At 36.2% G+C, this 18,936-nt stretch overlaps 1 protein-coding gene across 1 annotated transcript; it reads right to left on the bottom strand.

Annotated features, from left to right (window-relative positions):
- Nucleotides 1-1,614: 1,614 nt before the first annotated feature.
- Nucleotides 1,615-18,236, bottom strand: LOC112514032. The gene is made up of 19 exons (XM_025120319.1): nucleotides 16,728-18,236; nucleotides 11,093-11,178; nucleotides 10,553-10,930; nucleotides 10,387-10,470; nucleotides 9,871-10,245; nucleotides 8,037-8,097; nucleotides 7,030-7,174; nucleotides 6,793-6,884; nucleotides 6,487-6,723; nucleotides 6,093-6,340; nucleotides 5,741-5,968; nucleotides 5,418-5,639; nucleotides 5,239-5,292; nucleotides 5,002-5,067; nucleotides 4,760-4,900; nucleotides 4,596-4,649; nucleotides 3,908-3,967; nucleotides 2,448-2,849; nucleotides 1,615-1,905 (listed from the first exon to the last, which is right to left on the bottom strand). Exons 1-19 carry the CDS (start codon nucleotides 17,959-17,961, stop codon nucleotides 1,741-1,743), a joined length of 4,332 nt encoding a protein of 1,443 aa, XP_024976087.1. The 5' UTR covers nucleotides 17,962-18,236; the 3' UTR covers nucleotides 1,615-1,740.
- Between the last annotated feature and the right edge of the window lie 700 nt (nucleotides 18,237-18,936).

Below are 18,936 nucleotides of genomic sequence, written 5' to 3'. Positions count from 1 at the left end.
GTACAATATTAAATAAACGAGTTATGTCTTGAGACAGCAACGTAACATTACTAAAGACATCTTAACCCACACTCGCTTCTTCCACACTAAGCAGATGATGTTAAATAAATTGACTTGAGGTTACTACTATCAACCAATGTTCAAAAAAGCACATTATAGAGCACCATGGCATAAGACGCATCTCTGCTGTTACGATAAGGCTTATAGCATTTTTATAAAGTGTGGCTCACAYCATGACGCCTTGTGGCGAGCATTTTTTACAAGATGTGATTTTTTTTTTCAACTTCTAATATCTTTTATCTTTTTTAAATTTAATTTTTTTAACTTTTGTGTTTTTACACTTTTAACTTTAGATGTTATATTTTTTATAGACTCAATTATAACACTCACAGTTTCTTGGATTCATACATGTCACGGACTCACGGCTAAAACGAAGTTGTAAAACCCTTCCAATTCTATTTTAAATGTTTGATTACAAACTTTTTACGTAAAACTAGTTAATTTATATGAATATCAAAATTTTAATATCATTATCATATTAAATAATAAATAGAAAGCATATATGTGTGTGTATGAGAAAAATTCAAAAAAACCCAACAAACTTTTTCATTTTGAATGATTAAGTCCCTGAAYTATTTTTTAAAATAAAAAATCATTGAACTTTCACATTTTCATTAATTAAAACCCTCTATTTTTTTACCTTGAATTTTTTTTTTTAAAAATAAATAGACCATCAAACTTTTACTAACCTGTTAATATAACTTTTTAGGTTAAAAAGGATATAGATGACTAATTTTTAAAGTACAATGATTTATTTATAAAAAAAACGTTCAAGGACTAAATCAATCAAAATGAAAAAGAAGATATCTTCTTTCACTTCTCATTACTTTCCTTCTCACACGATYYTTCGCCTATGTATATAATCATATATATGACGACAAAAAAATGTCGACTTGTGCCACGCTTTAAAAACTGTTACGCCATCATCATGACGTGYAAGACTTAAGGCTTGAGGTCACAGACATTTTTTGAACCTTGCTATCAAACACAAAAACAAGGCCAAACAAGAGGCAGCATCCTTTTCTCCAAAAAGAACCCACAAACGGCTARCAGCTAGATACAAAACTAACACAAACATAGTTTGTGAAAGGTACTCCTCTTATCATTAAAAAAACCCTGCAAACGGCCATAATCAATAGAAGCTTACATAGAAAACTAACAAGCAACACAATTTCTTTCCAAAAAAAACCTGCAAACTCAACAGCAGCCAGATAGAAAACTATAACTACTAGCGACACGAAAACAAAACCACACAAATTCTCGCAACGGCATAGAAACCATCTCCATGAACCATTTCACAAGATGCACTTCTAAAATAAGTTATACAGTGTTCACCCTAAAAAAACTACCCATATCATACCTACAAAACAAAGCAGCAAAAAAGTTGTACAAATAACTCATAAATGCTCTTCTTTTTCCTTATGTTGCGCAATTGCTTGCTTCTATGACTGTAAGTAAGTAAGGTTCTATGTACACCACTTTACAATCTTTCTATAACATTACAAGAGAACCAAACCTTCTTCCCAAAACAAATCTACAACAAATCAACAAACCCATTTTCTTATCATACTCTTACTATACACATTTCTCCCAATTCGACTTGCCTTCTTTATATCTCGACCCGCATTCTAGATCTTCACCACTCGCAAGATTTGTTGAAAACACGTTCCATAGTTTGTTCTACCCATCATGTCCTGAAGTTTCTTCAGCAGCCGCTGCAATGGTTTCTTCTTCGTTTGATAGGCAACGAATAGGAACGTACACAAATCCTTTTGGCAATCGTTGGTTTCTCATAGACGCCTGATCTGAAGTCATCACCAGCTCTTTCCCGAAAGTTTCCGTATGCTGTCATGTAATCTAATACTTTAGAGCAGATTTTTGATAATTTCTTCAAATGGAGAATCAAAAGCTAAAATCTCTAAATAAAGTATTGCATTCAACTCCAACAAATTCTCTATTATAATTATCCTACTAAATTTTATATCCCAATAAATTTAATATGAAAATGAAAATATTTTCAACTTGATTGGTGGAAACAATGAAAAACCAATTTCTTTTTCCTCGGCTTTAAATTTTAGAGAATTCTCCTGTTACCCTTTTCCCTATTCCCTCCAATATAATGACTTCGACACCCTTTTCCCTATTCCCTCCAATATAATGACTTCGACACGTCATCTTCTTTCTCTCCCCCGCTACCATTTGATTTTGAATATGCCCCCCTACATTTACGTAATCATAATCTTCTCTCTCTCGCACTACCATTTAATTTGAATATGCACCCCTACAGTTACGCATTGGCCCTCTACCTTCACATCTCGAAATTAGATTGGAGGAACATGGAGGGAGTAAACCCCACCAAAGTTTGAAAAACATCAAAAAGAAATTACCTTTCCATGTCGGAAACACTTCTCCCCGTCATCTGATGTACTGCGAGATGCTGCAGATGAAGGTCTGTGTGGAATTTGTTTTCCAGAAAGTATCGGCCTTGTTGTAGGAGTTTGTGTGAAGATTTGAGATGTTGAGCTGTCGTCAGTTTTTTGGTCATTGTCCATCGGCATCGGAAACCTTATGCGTCTTTTGCCAGCAACTGTGCTATCAATTGTTATGTCATCTGATCTTTGAATGGTTTCACTGCAAGACTTGTAACTGTTTGTGTAACCTCTTAGGGAGGTCGTAGCAGACTCGGAGCTAACATCTGGGGACACAAAAGCAGTACAAGCCCGTATAGATGAAGATACCGACTCGCTATTCCAACGAAGCATGTCATGTGAACAAAGGACCAACTCACGCTGCAAAAGTCGAATCATATAATCTCACAATGTCACAAGACAAAAAAGCCAACACTTATAATGTCGAAAGAAGAACATTAAAATTGAAAAATGAGAACAAAGAAACAATAAACCTCTTGCACTAACACGAAAGATTTAACATAGGTCAAACAAATGGGAGTATCAATGACAACAGAAACTACATCCCAAAGTGTAAACATTGCTATTTTAGTTTGTCTCAAAACAAGTGTCCACTTTCCAAAAGTAAGCATCTACTTTCCAATTCTACCCTTGGTATGAGATGGAGAAGTTCATTACTCCCTCTATTATTAAGGGTGAATCAACATTTGGTTTATTAAAAATGTAATGATTACACATTTCTATATTGTCTCTTTTTCATTTATTYTGGGACGGAGCGACTTACCCCCACATACCGACCTAAGTACACATGGGGGTTCAAAACAAGCAAGTAAAACTCATTTTGGAATGACACAAAGGTTATATCAGTAAATGAATATAGCCCAATACCCACAAAATCACTCTTAAGCTATCATTGACATAGCTCCATTCCACAGCAGCAAAGCTAYTCCACAGTATTCATAAGAACAACCTTCTAATAGAAGAAAAGTGAGAACACATTTTACTACATCAGAAAATGGAGGTCACAGTTATAATGGCAAATTAGAAGGGAAGTGAAAAAGTAATCAGAACCATGAAGTGAGCTAAGGAAACAATACTATGGTCAGAAGGACACAAAACACTGATATTCTACATTCTATAAGCAAGGGTTGATATGAGGTGGAACTTCACATCAAGCATGTGGTTGACTCTCTTCGTGAATATATTTTGTATAGTATATGTGTATGTGTGTCCCTTGCACTTCCACTGTTGGCTGTAACATACAAATCCGAAGAAGGAATATGAAGATCTTTATAGCAACTTCCCAGACAAAACAGGGGAGAGGCACAAGGGACATTTTTTTAGGGTTAGGAGCATAGTACACACCCAACTACACCAATGACAACATGGTGATGAACCAGCTAAAAAMGACGGAAGCCCTCAAACTGTGAAAAAAATACCTTCAATTTCTCCCTTTTAATAATTCGTTCACAGATAAGCCGTAATCTTTCCAATTCGACCTGCAAACCATACAACAAGATTGATTAGAGTTCCATGATTTCAAATTCATAAAAAAGGAAAAACGAAAGCACAAGCTTTCTGCAAACAAACCTAACCTGAAGGCTTGAATATAGATCAAGACACCAAATGTGAAGCGGATAAAACTCAAAAAAGGTTGGAATGAAGATAGATGATTTGTATATGCATGTACCCATTAAATGACAACACATGCACACCAATAGCATATATTTCACCAGATGAAATGTTCGTACAATGTGATCTAAATGAGATAAGATAAAAGTTGCTTATTATCAAGCAAATGCCCAAAATCGCAAGTGCACATTCAAATTATACAGATATTAGAGACCAAAACGCCTGGCAACGATCGCTGGGGCAATGGGCATTTTGATCAATAAAACATTGCAAATTGAAAACAATGCAATTATTGTGGACAGACAAAGAAATTTTGCAATTTATGAGATGAGAAGGATGGAGTAGTAGACTAAACAGATAGTCGATGTAACAAAGAATCACCAAACAAGCAAATGTAAACAGAGAACWAAGATCTCAGTGTAGAATATAACAAACCAACTTGAAGTTGAAAGTAACAAAGTCCCAGCAAACTCATAGAAAGCACCRTGAACTCACCCTAACTTTCTTCAGAGAATTCCATTCTTCAACTCCATGTTTTTGAGTCTCAGCCTAGCATATAGAAATAGAATAATTATTAGAAACTAGAGTGACATTTTATTACAGGAGGAACAGAAAAGAAAGAACATAACAATCAAGGTAATAAAAAAAAAAGATTTCACCTTTGTCCTCTCCACCAGGCTATGCTTCTCACAGTAAGCCTTGTGCTGTATCTTTCCACCAGTAGTTCTCACATTCATGAAGAAGCCAGCACTTCTACCACAAGAAGGATGAAATGTGCTTTGACAGTGCCCRTAATTGCACTGTGGGTAATGTTAAGAATCAGTTTATCAATGAGGACTAGATTAATGAAAAAGAAACAATATGCAAGTTGGGAGATGCAAAAAAACGCATTTAGCCTCACCTTTATACAGACACCCATTTTGCGACTGCAAACAAGGCAAAAGTCGTTCCCCCTGGAGATTGTTTCCTGGCATCATGACGTGACATGATTAAAGTAAACAAGAGACCACCAAGATTATCCTAACTAGCAAAGACTATACAAAATAGCATCATATGCTATAATGACAGTCTTCATTTACTTGTGATCTATATAAAACTGAACTAGCTTCCTTTAAATCAACACTTATTATATACATACCAGGCCTTCAATGGATTTCACCTGCCCCCTTCTGAATGTTGATTCTAGAACCCACTACATCAAAAAAATCAGAACAGAAAAATGAATTAATTCAAATTACCYTACTTACAAAAGAAACACGATTAAGAATCATATTAAATCAGYATGTAAATAGTCAAAAAGGAAGAACAAAACTTTACTTCAGCACAGAAGGCATGGACCCATTGACCATCAGTTGACTTCCGAAAGGCACCAGTACTGCCACCACATAAGATACATTCCGCTACACGACATGGCTTCTCGGAATAACCCAAAGATGGAACTCCCCTGCTTCTAGATGACAATAGATCTTCACATAACTCACAAAACCATGGACCTGTAGAATCTTTGACACTACGATAACAATCAATGTGAACTGCAACCTGTTAGCAGATAATATGCTGTCAGCTGTCGGCTCTCAGCCTAGGACATGAAGAGAAAGAAATAAAACAGAGCMTTCACATCAAGCATTAAAGAATAAGACCTTGCAATTAGAACACACAATAATTGGGTTCAAAATCGTCTCTGCCCGTCTACAAACGTCACAAACCCTGGAATGCACTTTATAGTCCAAAGTTGATGAAGAAGAATCGAAATTCATTTCAGGTGAAGTCCATGTCACAGACAACTTGGGATGTATTTCCTTCGGTCGTGGCATTTGTTGAGCATGAATTCCAGATCTCCCACCAAAAGCTTTTATTTTCAATACATTCTGAAGAGAAAATAAGGATCAAAATAGCTTACTTCCATGAAGATATATCATATAGCTACTATAATAGTTCTGTGAGTTAATCTCCCTGAGAAAGAACCATACTGTTACTTAACAAAATAACCACCTCTTGGTGTGCCGATTCATCAACTGTATCTTTCCTGAAAGACGAAAGCCTGGATGAAGCTGCTGCAGCAGCAGTTGCAGCAGCAAGCACGGCCTGAGCTTCCTTGTGCCTTCTCTCTTTTCTCCCCTGTTTTTTGACTTCTCTAAGCTCAGAAAGATACTGGCTCACCAACACAGCATCCCAGTTTTGTCTTCTTAGAGCTTCAACCTCTTGTGGAAGCCACTTCACAACCTTAGAAATCAAACCATCTGCATGTAGCACATAAAAGAAGACAATAGTCTAGTCAGACATGTATATACAGCATTTCAATTATGAACATGATCTCAAGGGTATAGAATTGGGCACTGCAAGATGAAGATGCAAAAACGCTAAATGCACAGAATAGAAGACAGACCACTTAAGTGCTTTCTTGCAACTGCATTACAAAGTAGCCGATGCTGATAATAAACCAGTTCTCCTTCCACTTCATCCATCGGAGACATATTTATGATGCTCATCCGCTTAGTTTTTCCCAGGTCCCTTATGAACCCACTACTTGACTCAGTAGAGGCTGAATTTTGATTGTGGTGATTGCAACAAACTCCAGAACCAGAGGATGCCTCTGTCAAAGAAATATGTCTGCATCTTGAACCTGTTACAGAAAGTGAGTAACAACATCACAAAATAACTGTTGAGAGATATGTATGAGGCATGATCGTACCATCATCCTCCTCAGCTTTGATCTCAGACAAAACTTGATTTTGCACACGTATAAGCGGATGCACATAAGAACCAGGTGAAGCTTCTGCTCTACTGCATTACCAGATATCTAGATATTGGTAAAAGTCATGCAGAACCAAATAATCACAAACATACAAAACAAACACAAGGATTCACTAAAACACCCCCTTATTCCGATACTTAGTAAATTACGAAAATCAAAAATTTCAGAGCTTACATGGCATAMGAACTCTCATTCATAGCAATTGAACATTCATCGCTCCCCAGATTGGATTTTTCCCTGGTATCACACTTGGAGACAACAGCCTTATCAACTTGACCACAGCCGTACTGGCTAGGGCWTGAGCACTTGACACCGTCACCTGAAAAAAAGTGGTAAATGTGTTCAACAACAWAAGAAAACTTAACAAGGATGCAAAGCCAAATACACAGTACATTTGAATCATTATGCTAACAATAGTTAGGGCAATCATTCTTTCCAAGTCTCATAATTCTCAGGAAGTATCATTTCAAAGATGGGTTGATCTTTTTGCAACTTTAATTTGGTCAAAGAAAAAAGAAATTTGCACAGCTAAAGCATTGCATATACCAGCATGTTTTCAGAAGGAACAGTCGTCACAACCAGTCGTTAAAATTGCATGACTAGAGAATAGTACAATTCGATATCAATAGATGAAGTGAAGGATGTGAATCTTAGTAGCAAATGAAAATCACGTCTTAATCATCATCATATCGGCAAATCACCCATGTACACTGATAACTGAATCGTATTTACATAATTCRACGAGTTTCACCCTAGGTTTCTTATCTTACTTTTTTGTGGATGTGGGTAGACATTGATCCAAAACCTATTAGTAACCAATGAATAGAAAGAAAAATTGTGCCTGGTAAAACTCAATGACTAATGGGAAAAGACCAATTTGATCCATAATTCATGATCACAGAGAAGTGCTATACAAACTACTATGCTCAATTTGATTCTTTAATTGAACACTACAACCGCAACTAGGTCAATCTTCAGTTTACAAGGGATACAAAAGCCAACCAGTCAGGGGTGGACTTCAAAGAAAATTTATCTCAAACATTCAGTCAACTGCGACTAGCAGTTAGACATTGTCCGTGCATGGAAAAACTGTGWTCTATGTACCGACGACTGAATTATAGGAACTCCAAATAAAATCCGCTAAGAGAAACAAAACAAGGCACCATAAACTGGGACTGCACCTTTATGGTCAGAAGTATTGCCGGTCAATAGATCAGAAGCCTGACAAGATTCAACCAATACCTGCAGAAAAAAATATGATAAGCTGTTGGATATTTTATACAAAAGAAAGATGATTTTTCGGGGAATCATTAAATAAATAATTTACACATCAACTCCTGTTAAGTGAAGGAGCCTTAAATTTTTMAATGTGAACTGTAACAACATAACGGTAGAGCACTTCATTCTAAATCAGCAGGTAGAACATTACAAAACATATGATGAATTTTACCAATAGCTCCAACAAATACCCATGCCAAACACTTGTACAAGCACTGGCTGTGAGAGAACTCRCATCATTGAAGAAAATCATGTAAAGATCGTTGCTGGGGTGCACCCAAAGCACAGCTCCAGAAGGTAARGGAATGTATTTTAGCACTTGCCAATCTACGCATTTCTCTCCATAGCCAAGAAAGCCGAGTGATCTTTTTTTCTCTAGCTCAAATCACTACCTCTTCACTTACAGCAAACGAGATACTTCGGTAGTAGGAAGATTTAATATTTGATTATGTTAACTGGRATATCATCTATCACTCTAAATGCATACTCTCGTCAAACGAAATAAGAACGTGCAATTACCTTTATATGAGTCAAAAAGTACAAGCATCATTGGTTGTGTTCCCACCACCAAGTACCTTACAAGGTACCTCGAATCACATTTCTGAGTCTATCCCAACCCACTATAAAATGTCTTAGTTGCTAACTCGCCATATGAGTCAGGTACTTAAAACTATCTATGAGAAGTTCACTGACTTGTATGTAATTGGTCACACACATGCATTGCCAAGACCACATGCATTGCCAAGACCAATCTACGAGAACTACCCAGCTAGCATGTCACTTGGGAAGTAGTCTTCTGCAAGAGCAAATAGAGAACATGTAATGGGAAACCCTACAAATCCACAACACCATCAATTCCTCTTATTTGTCTTGATTATCATGAGCTTAAAGGGAATATGAATCGCAATAAAAACTGCGTTCATTTATAGCAATTTCTCATCAACAAACCAATGGTAGATAMACATGTATGGTTGTTACTAAAATACTGGGTATCAATATCCACAAAAAGAACAAAAAACAACACAAGGTGCTCATAAAATTAAGAATCTGATCCCACTTACAACGGATGTGGATCATCTCAAAAAATTGAACTAAAAAACATCACCTCTAGATTGACTTGAAAGGCTGAAGAATTGAACCAAAACCATGACTGAAAGGATAACAATAATGTGCCCTCTAAACATGGCCTAGATGACCTAGACTCATACAAGTATAACATCCTTGCCTCCTAAGTACGGGTATCAACAACGGAATATCAGTACTTATCCATACAACAAGAAGTAAGGAATCTACATGAACCGTGAAAATAGTGACTATTAATCAAAGGGTCAATGGCCCAGCAGTAGCSGGGTTATCGGTAGAGCCCAGCTTCCCAGAAGATCAGGACCTCATCAACGGTGAATAGTGTGTGTGAGCGAGTATTACCTGGATATAAATATTATATACTTCAAAAAAATAGTGAATATTAACCAGCAACACAAGACCAATGATTTCTACCAACAAATATCTACAAACAAACCGTAAAAGATCAACCATCTTAACATATTAGATCAAATATTTCCAGAAATAAACATATTAACCATATCTGATTAGCACATCATATATTTTAAACTCTTCAATTAGAACAAGAAAGCATATTATCAGATTCTCAAAGCAGCCAACATTCCATAATCCTAAGCATAAAGGGACAAAATCAGGTAATTATAGCTAAAGTTAAATATAGAACCATGTGACAACCTTTTCCCTGGAATCAGGAGAAGTCTCTTCACTTTGCAAGTTCCGGTCTTCATGGAGAAGCCCGCCATTTTTATCCTCATCCATCACAACGCCATCTCCAGAACTCCTTTTAAGAGACAATATAAGACTGTTGTCCTTCAGCACCCTAATATTGCCTTTGGTTCTCCTCCGGGGTGGTGCCGACTTAACAGGAGAATTTCCAACATTGTTGTCCGATGCTCTAATAGCATTTTCAACACCAGAGTCTTTCTCAGACTTGGATATGCATGTGGACATAACTTTAAGCTTCAAATTTTTCTGCAAGCCACCAGCATGAGCATGATTTTTAAGCCATTTAACTATTTTTCCATGCAAGTCAAGAGGCAAGCAGTCATCCTGTAAGAGAAACAAAAATCCCACAAAAGAGGCAGCCATAAGGAAGGGAAAATGTAAGCAACTACAAAAAGAACTAAGTTCTTGATTTTAGAATATTTCGGATGATATGATAAAAGTAAAACTCATCAAACATAGCATTACAGCGAGATTTGATGCCAACATATTAGCAGAAACATTCATCTCTGAGGCCACATCTTTCATATTGACTTTTCCTCGCTCAATCAGCTACACAATCAACACATATGAGCAAAACTGTTATATGTGAAGTTTTTTTAAGTAGCAAATATTTCAAGAGTATTTAGTTTACCTTCTTCAGAAGTAGAGTAAAATTAGAAGAATCAGACACTTTAGAATCTTCAACAGYGCTGCTGCCTTTAGCCTCCAGCCCGTCGATGTATTCTATTTGACGTTTAAGGTTTGACCTAGTATCCAGCAACCCATCTTCAAAAGATGCACTGCCACCCAGTCTACCACTCTCTACATCAGTTGCTTCTGTATGGGAAGCGAATTTATCACCAGTTCTACGTCCAAGTTTTAGCTTATGTGGTTCATTTGCAATAGAAGATAATGGCCTATGCTCCAGAAAGGTAGAAGAAGATCCATCTCCTACAGACAGGTTTTCCACTTGATGGTTGCAGTCTTTTTGGGCCTCAGAATGTTTTAAGCAAAAAGCTCGCAACTCAACCTATGTAAATTAGCAAACAAAAAGCATGACACAATATTTTAAAAAAGTGAAAAGAGGAAGCACAAAAGGAAAAAGAAACACAAAGCATTTAATATATAAGGATGACAATAGTACATTTCTCGTTCTAGTCTCAATGGAACTAAGGAAGATAAATGAACTTACATCATCACATCCGAATTTCCCCCAAATTTCCATTCTGTGTCTTGCTTCCCTCGCACATACAGGATGGAAAGAAGTTCGACAAGATCCTAAGCATGTACCAAAAAGGAAAAGATATTATAGTTCACACACAATGGATGTTATCAGAAGAGAGCCCTAGAGGAATGACAGGGTTAAAGAAACCGAAAAAGTTATTTAAAAAAAATACATTGTAAGCATGGACTATCACATTCGAAGTCAAATGTAGCATTTTATGTGACAGAATAACGCTTTAATATTAACAGGAYACAAGTAACATTAAATGATATGAATAATTTTCTTTGCAACTTTGATTAGAAATAGTATGGGAAGACTAAGAAATCATTACACCTAAGTTGAACGTAATGTGCGGCAGAGAAAGACATGAAGATAAGAACAACTCTGAACACTTCAGATAACTTCTTTTATTGAGATTGCAATCATTAAGAACCCCTCTGGACGAACTGAAAAGTACGTGGGGATATCATCCTACGATGTGGAAATGCTACACTAAAGAGAAAACCTAATGTTAGGTTTTGACAATTTCCAATTTTTCATTAATATAGGGCACATAAAAGCCACATCATTAGGCAAGAAAACTCCAACCGATTTTTCTTGAGTATAAGATATCCCTCTAAAATTTAGATACTTCAACATCAGCTTTCAGAAAGATGTAAATAACCACTCACAAGACAACAGATCAAGCATATAAATAATAACTCAACATACACAAGAAGTCTACAGAAGAAGAATTGGAAGAACCTGTTACACATATAGATAGTAGGGATAATAGTGGGCTGGTCAATTAGTCAATTGTGGGAGGCTGGTCGTTGTTAGGAGAAGTATAAATAGGAGGGTGGAAGCATGTAGGCATCGGTTTTGTATTTTGTAATTGGAGGAGAGCCTCTCTGGAGAGAACCAGCTCTCTCAAAAAGCTGGAAATCAATCTGTAAGTGTTTGATTGTTAAATAAAGAGGAACGGTATGCAACAGAACCACAGGATCTTGACATTTGAAAAAAGTTCCCATCTTTCTTCTTGACAATTAAACATATACTATAACCTAAGAAAATTTTGATTTACAATATATCACTTAGAGTTTGTTGAATTCAGGTTGCACCAGCAGTCAAATCAACATTCCCTGAACCACATAAACATATACCACCTTCATCTTTCTGAGATACATTTTACACATGCACTTCGAAACCAAAGAGGTCTATGTTTACTGAATACTGAGCAAACAAACCARGCCCTTCTTTCAGAAGGAAATTACAAAGATCATGGTAAGCAGGAAGAAACCACATCTAAATGGTAGATTATCCCAAGGTGTTAAAACATGAACTGATAAATTGGTAAGCTTACCAACCATCGACAACACGTTCATGCACGTGTACCTCTAATTTTGTTCATATCGATGGAACACCTTTCTAAAACTTAAGCCGTCAACTAACTGCCAAGTGTTCCTTCAAAAGTTTGATTAGTTAAAGCTGCTTGACCACCAGCTTAGGAGTTGAGAACAGCCTACCTCTTGCATTAACAACTAATTACTAAATTAAGCATCTATAACAAATTTATTAGGATTAAATCAGCTTTCCTCAACTTATTGGGAACCTTCCAATCTTTTCCGAGCCGATGTCTCAATGAAATAACCAAAATGGCCAACTAAATAAGTAATTGTATCAATATACTATAATATCATATGTAAATATAATTATAATTTTTCATATTTCAGTGAGCCATTCATGCTTCAGCTTATGCATCATTGCATCCACTTAAGCAGGAAAAGTCACTCAACCCACTTAGCTCCCCTAACCCTTTTTAGAACACTGTAACTCAATGGCTTTGACTTGGGTTGTTCGTAAATCTGATTAAAGTTAATCAAGATTCAAACAAAAATGTAATGGTTCATTTTTGCTATATATTTGATTACTTAACCTTCTCATTAGTTTCAATGAAGTCTCATGGCAACTTTTTTCTATATATACTACCACAGTATATATCATTAAAAAGTACGCTTTCATGGTCTTTTTACATACATCTACAGGGATTCTTGTTAGTTCATATAGACACAATCGTTCCTAACTTTGCAAACACAATGATTTATGTACAAACTTATGCCCTAATCATCCACAGTCCTCATGAACAAGACTTGCAGCTTCATTTACGAGGTACTATGCAAATACATCCATTCCATAAAATGTAATACTAAAAGAAGTAAAATATATAATTAGAAGTTAACAAAAAAAAATCTAAGCACCCATGGAGCACCAACAAGTTCTGACAACATACTATTGGGGTTCTGAACTACAGCAATTGTACACTCAACTTTAATGATTAGCTTAACAGATAACAGCACATATTGTCTCTTTATGCAATGAATAGCACGAAGCAATAGCAAAATTTGTTTTTGTTTAGTCTAGGGATTAACAATGCCAAGGAAAGAATTACTGCAATTCAGCTGCAARATAAGAGAATTAACAGCTTCATGGAAGACAACCAGCAATACTTTATTCCATGCCAAAAGATGCTCATTAAGCATATAAGCACCGCCTGTGGATGCTGATATGCAAACTTCTTAGAAATATTAATTTTATTGGTACAAGGAATATTGCATTAAAGTAGAATCAGAATTCATTTCACCATGTTAAAACATTGATCTATATACTTGCTTTTACTTAATTTTCTTTCTTTACCAACCACACCTCCCTAGTCCCTCCACCCAACAACAGACCATGTCCCTTGTTCCCCAACCCCATCCACTGTTCTGCACCAGCTGTGCAGCCACTTATCCACCTTCACTGCTGCAGAGAGAAACCCATGCACTAACCCCCAAAAAAAACGGACATGCTCACAGGCCAAGAAGCAATGCAGAACAGTATAACATAAGCAAACTAAATAACTAATAGAAACAGACTATCCAATAGCGAACCAGATGAGTTAACATGTTGTGTAACACATGATTAGCAGATATAAATTGCACATGTTTCATATATTGTTATGCAATCTATCGTGAATAAAATTTTATTTTGTAAAAAAAGAATCCTCCAACCAGTAGATGTTATTAAAATATTGGCTAATGGCATGCGTGTAAGAGAAAATAAAATAGTGCATGACCGAAGCTAATATGCAAATTAGTTATGCCACTTATCATGAAGAAGAACAAAAGAATCCTYCAAATCAACACAAGTTACTAAAATATTGGCTAAAGGCATTCTTGTAAGAGAGAGTAATATAATGCATGACAGAACATCAATATGCAAATTGGTTATGGACTTATGGTGAGCTGAACAAGCATAACAAAACCAAAATGGAGCACATCGTGTACCATGCATTGCTTTCAAAATCATCTTTAAAAAATCAAATATAAAAAAACAAAAATCAACAATATTGCATCRAACATTTTTCCAGCTGAAGCACCACATAACTCCTAGTCCAATCAAAGAAAACATATCAACACACAGATGCTTCATTTCTTAACAAAATATTCCTTGGGSTTTAACTATTACTCCAGCATTAGGATAAAAATTGAAGCAGACTTGTATTGTATTGCATATACTTCATTCATACAATGTTATTTCGCAATCATTTTGTATGTTACAGTACCTACAGGCTACATCACTACATGTTAAGTTAATTGCTCCAAAAAACTTAATGGTACTGCCACTTTCTTTCAACTTGCAAGTCTAGTGATTCTCCATACTATCTATCCTAAGGCAATACTAGAAAGGATGAACTGTGCCACTTAAATATAGTATTTTTTTAAGCACATTACATATAAAAATAAGAAAAAACCGAAGCTACAAATCTTCACAACATTAAACAATGCACAATAGGACAAAACAATATTAACTTATGTAAATGACATTTTKCCATATGATTAAGATCCATTTCAAAAGCAATGACTTTGCACTTCTATGTGCAGGTATATGTAAAGCAAATCTTGATTGTCTTATAATTGCTTATGAATAATTAAGTAGAGGGTCTACCATATTGCCAACATATCGATACATAAGGCCCCTAATAGCACTTCAACCAAAGAAGTTCCTCCTCATACATTCAATAGTAGCCAACCGGTAACGTTAGCTACCCAACCTTGATCTAGTAATTGAGATCAAGATAGCTAAGAATCTAGACTAGCCCCTTTGAGACAGTCTTCATCTTCAGTTCCAAGACACATAAAGATGTATGAAGTAAATTATTTCCAAATCTTTTTTTATCCAAAAGGCCGTTCAGAACCTAGTGAGTCAGTGATACAAGCATTATACTCAATTTTCATTCATAAGACAACACTAAAAGAACCGAGAATTCTATTTGATTATAAGCAGTTAATTAGTATTATGAGCACACAATTAATTATTTGTTGATACGCTCAGCCGCCAGATACATACAACTCTATAAAAATGCTAGGGTAAAATAATTTGTTCGTTTCTATCTGGCTGCAAATCCACTTCCCTTGATGAATTTGGCTGGCTTGATCTTGTGACCAAATTAAAACTTAAGTGACGCATCAAAGACTGGTTATAAGAAAACAGGAAGGTATAAATAGAAAAATACAAATATTTTTTAACCATCCTCTTCTCCTCATACAAATTCATGTTTYTCTCAGATTGATATTGTTGCTTTTCATGCGGTTGCAGGTTGTTACATTTTATTGCTATTTTTTATGCATCTGCTTATTCAATGATATCGATTCTGGACTTCTGGTTACTCTGTGATGTAACTGAACTGATAACGGTGTGCCTTGTTCCTGAGCATGAAGAGCCATTGCCCCCTGATCTAACTACATTAAATTGACTCTAACAWATATAGCTTAGGAGCTTGAACTTGGTTGTCACTTGCTAAAAGCAAAAATATGATGGTTCCTCTCAACACAAATGATAGCGAAAACATTATGGATAAGTTTGAGATCGTCAAGAACTTGGAGATTGTGATTTATTCATAATCAATTAAATTTGCGACCCAAATTACATGAACATAAAAATACGACAAAAACAAAAAGTTTGGATGATAACTGGCTGACAAGATTGAGTGCTTTTGATCTTTCACCATTGTTCTCTCCTCACCCTCTCTGTTACCCTTTTAATTACCATAAACCATAAGTCCATGACTAATTATTCAAAGAGGATAAAACTTGATCAGAGCCTTGATCAGATCCTTATCAGATACTGCTTCATAAAATGGTTGGTATCACTACTAAGGGATTTCACTTAACAAAATCAAGTTCCCTGTTTTAATTAAATGATATAACATATATGTAATACTTCCGACCAACTATCAAAGAATGGCTAGTTTCTAGTAGCCGAACTTCAGTAATGGAAAACAAAGCATCTTTCTCTGAAGAGTAATGTATACAAATAAACCAGATTAGGCTAACAGACTTGGGATGTAGTCAAACATATGTTACTTCCTTTTGCTTATTTTAATCTACAAGTAAAATCTACATAGTACTAGTAGAAAAAACAATTTGYAAGACATTCCCTTGGATATAGTACTAAAACATACTGATAGAAGAATCTTGAATTGAAGTTATAGTATGTATCAGTAACAACAATAGAAAAACTTCAATCATATACTGTACCGCACCATTGAAAAAGGAAGAGTGAAACGGATGTGACAACATACCATAACTGCAACGAACACAGGCGCCACATTTGACCTTGCATAGATAACAAATTAGCTTCTTCTGTGTCTCCTTAATGCCCTCAATGTTCATAATAGGTTCCATGCTTTTGGTGTCCTCTATGTAGACMTCAGGCATCCACTGACAACAAAACAAGTGAGCAAACTCGATGTGGCCGCCATCATCATTCCCAGCACCTCTCTTCCGCACAGGCTTTAGAGCACCACCCTGCTGCGGGCAAAGCAGACAATGGTTATCAGTACTTTTATCTTCATCCCTCTTCAGYCTACACCAAGAGCATAACCAGCAGCCAGCTTCATCATCTTGCTGCACACCGTAACATCTTTGATGAACTGCTACACCACAAGACGTGCAAACAATCAATCTGTTCAACTGATTGCCCATGTCGCCCAGACTGCAATAATGACAGCACGTAGATGTCCCTTGCTCTTTAACTGGACGAGCAACAAAAAGCTTYTCCAAACCTGCCTCCCCACCCAAGAGTTTTCGTTTCTTAGAAGGCCGCTCGGAGGTCAAATATATCTTACTTCGAGAGCCTAAAAGCCATTCCACTCCACTAGAGGATTGAGGTAAAGAACATGAATTGTCATCGTCTTGTTGGTTTTGTAAAATTTCATTAGCACCTACGCCATCTACTTCCATGAAGTGGTCTACATCCTGCTGCTCCCCACCAGCAACAACGCCACTATGATTATTTGTTTCGTTCAAATTATTTCCGGGATACGGAATTGAAATGAACCTGTTGTCCCTAAAAGAAGAGGCTTCATTTAACCTCTCAATATCATCCACCCTCAATTCCCTGAAGTAATCCTCTGTTTCAGACCAAATACTCAGCCCACGAGGCTTCTCCTGCCTGGAAGAAGACTTGTTTTTCTTGGTGTCTGAGCCCAAATGTGACTTCTTATGGCGCTTACGACTGTCAGCATTTTTCGATAAGCAACTGGCCAAACCACCAGGAAGTGTCGGAACAATAGCTGAACTCTTCTTCTGTCCATCTTCCAAATCAAAAGGCGAGAGAACCGCGAGCGCCTTACAAGCCTGTGCGTAGAAATCTATACCTACTACTTGAGCCAGTGGTGCGTCTTTATGTTCCGGTGAGAACTTGTTTGAAACCCTAGAAGTAGAAACTGGGCAATGTTTTTCCTCAGTGCCGCAACCTCCGTTGGCACTTCTACCCATCATCTTCTTCCGCCGGTGACATCGTCCTCTAGTCATTGCACCAAACCACCACCGTCCATGCAGCGTTCCATGTCAACAAATCCTTCGCAACCCTAACCCTAACCCTAACCCTAATTTTCGAAAACCCCTAACCCTATCTCCAAAATCCAGCCTCCCTACAACGAATCTAGATAAAGTAGGTCGGTCGGTCGGTCGGTTGGTTGGTTGGTTGGTTGTATAGAGATGAAATCCTCCTCCTGCGGCCAAGGCTAGGGTTTTCTGTCATTCGCGATTTTGGATTGGATCCRTCGTTGTTCTTGATAAAGTGGGTGGGTATCCCTTTTTGCAGTTCGATTTAGCTGTCCATTTTTCTATTATATATAATATAAATATAAATATAAATAATAAATCTATATACAAAGTGAACCAAAAGGAATACRAAAATATCCCTAACCGACTTCTCTTCCTTCTCTCTCTTCTTAAATTGTCTTTTCTTTTCAGAATTAAATTGTTAAAAAAAATTAAGATATTTAAATAGAATTGAAATTCGTTTTGATTTGGGYTTTGTATCTACAAATTCACGTATCAGTTATGTTAAAATATAATTCTAGAGATATTTTTACAGTATCTTTGATGTATATTAAAATAGATAAAAGTGAGAGAAATTAACTTAAATGACTATTGTCCTTATTCAAATTAGTTTTTTAACTATTTCTCTTCTAAATTGAACCAAATTTCACTACTTCTGCAATATACATATCAAAGACAAAAATAATTCAAATGATTTATAGTCTTGRAATATAACTTTATTTTAGTTATTTGAACTTTGTTAGAAAGAAATTAAATTCCAATAAGTATCTCRAATTTTGTAAAGAGAAATCGACCGAAATGGTTATTTCTCTTATATGGATGGTCTCCTAGCCATTCATCTTCTAGGTTTTGTCCAAATGTCACTACCTCCACAAATGGTACCTCCTCTACTTGCGGACCTAGCTAAAAGACAAAAAAATACAATTTTTACTAGGTCCACAA

Source organism: Cynara cardunculus (genome assembly GCF_001531365.2).
Source record: "Cynara cardunculus var. scolymus isolate 2C chromosome LG 6, CcrdV1, whole genome shotgun sequence".
Classification (NCBI taxonomy): domain Eukaryota; kingdom Viridiplantae; phylum Streptophyta; class Magnoliopsida; order Asterales; family Asteraceae; genus Cynara; species Cynara cardunculus.
This window is presented reverse-complemented; position numbering and strand designations above follow the sequence as displayed.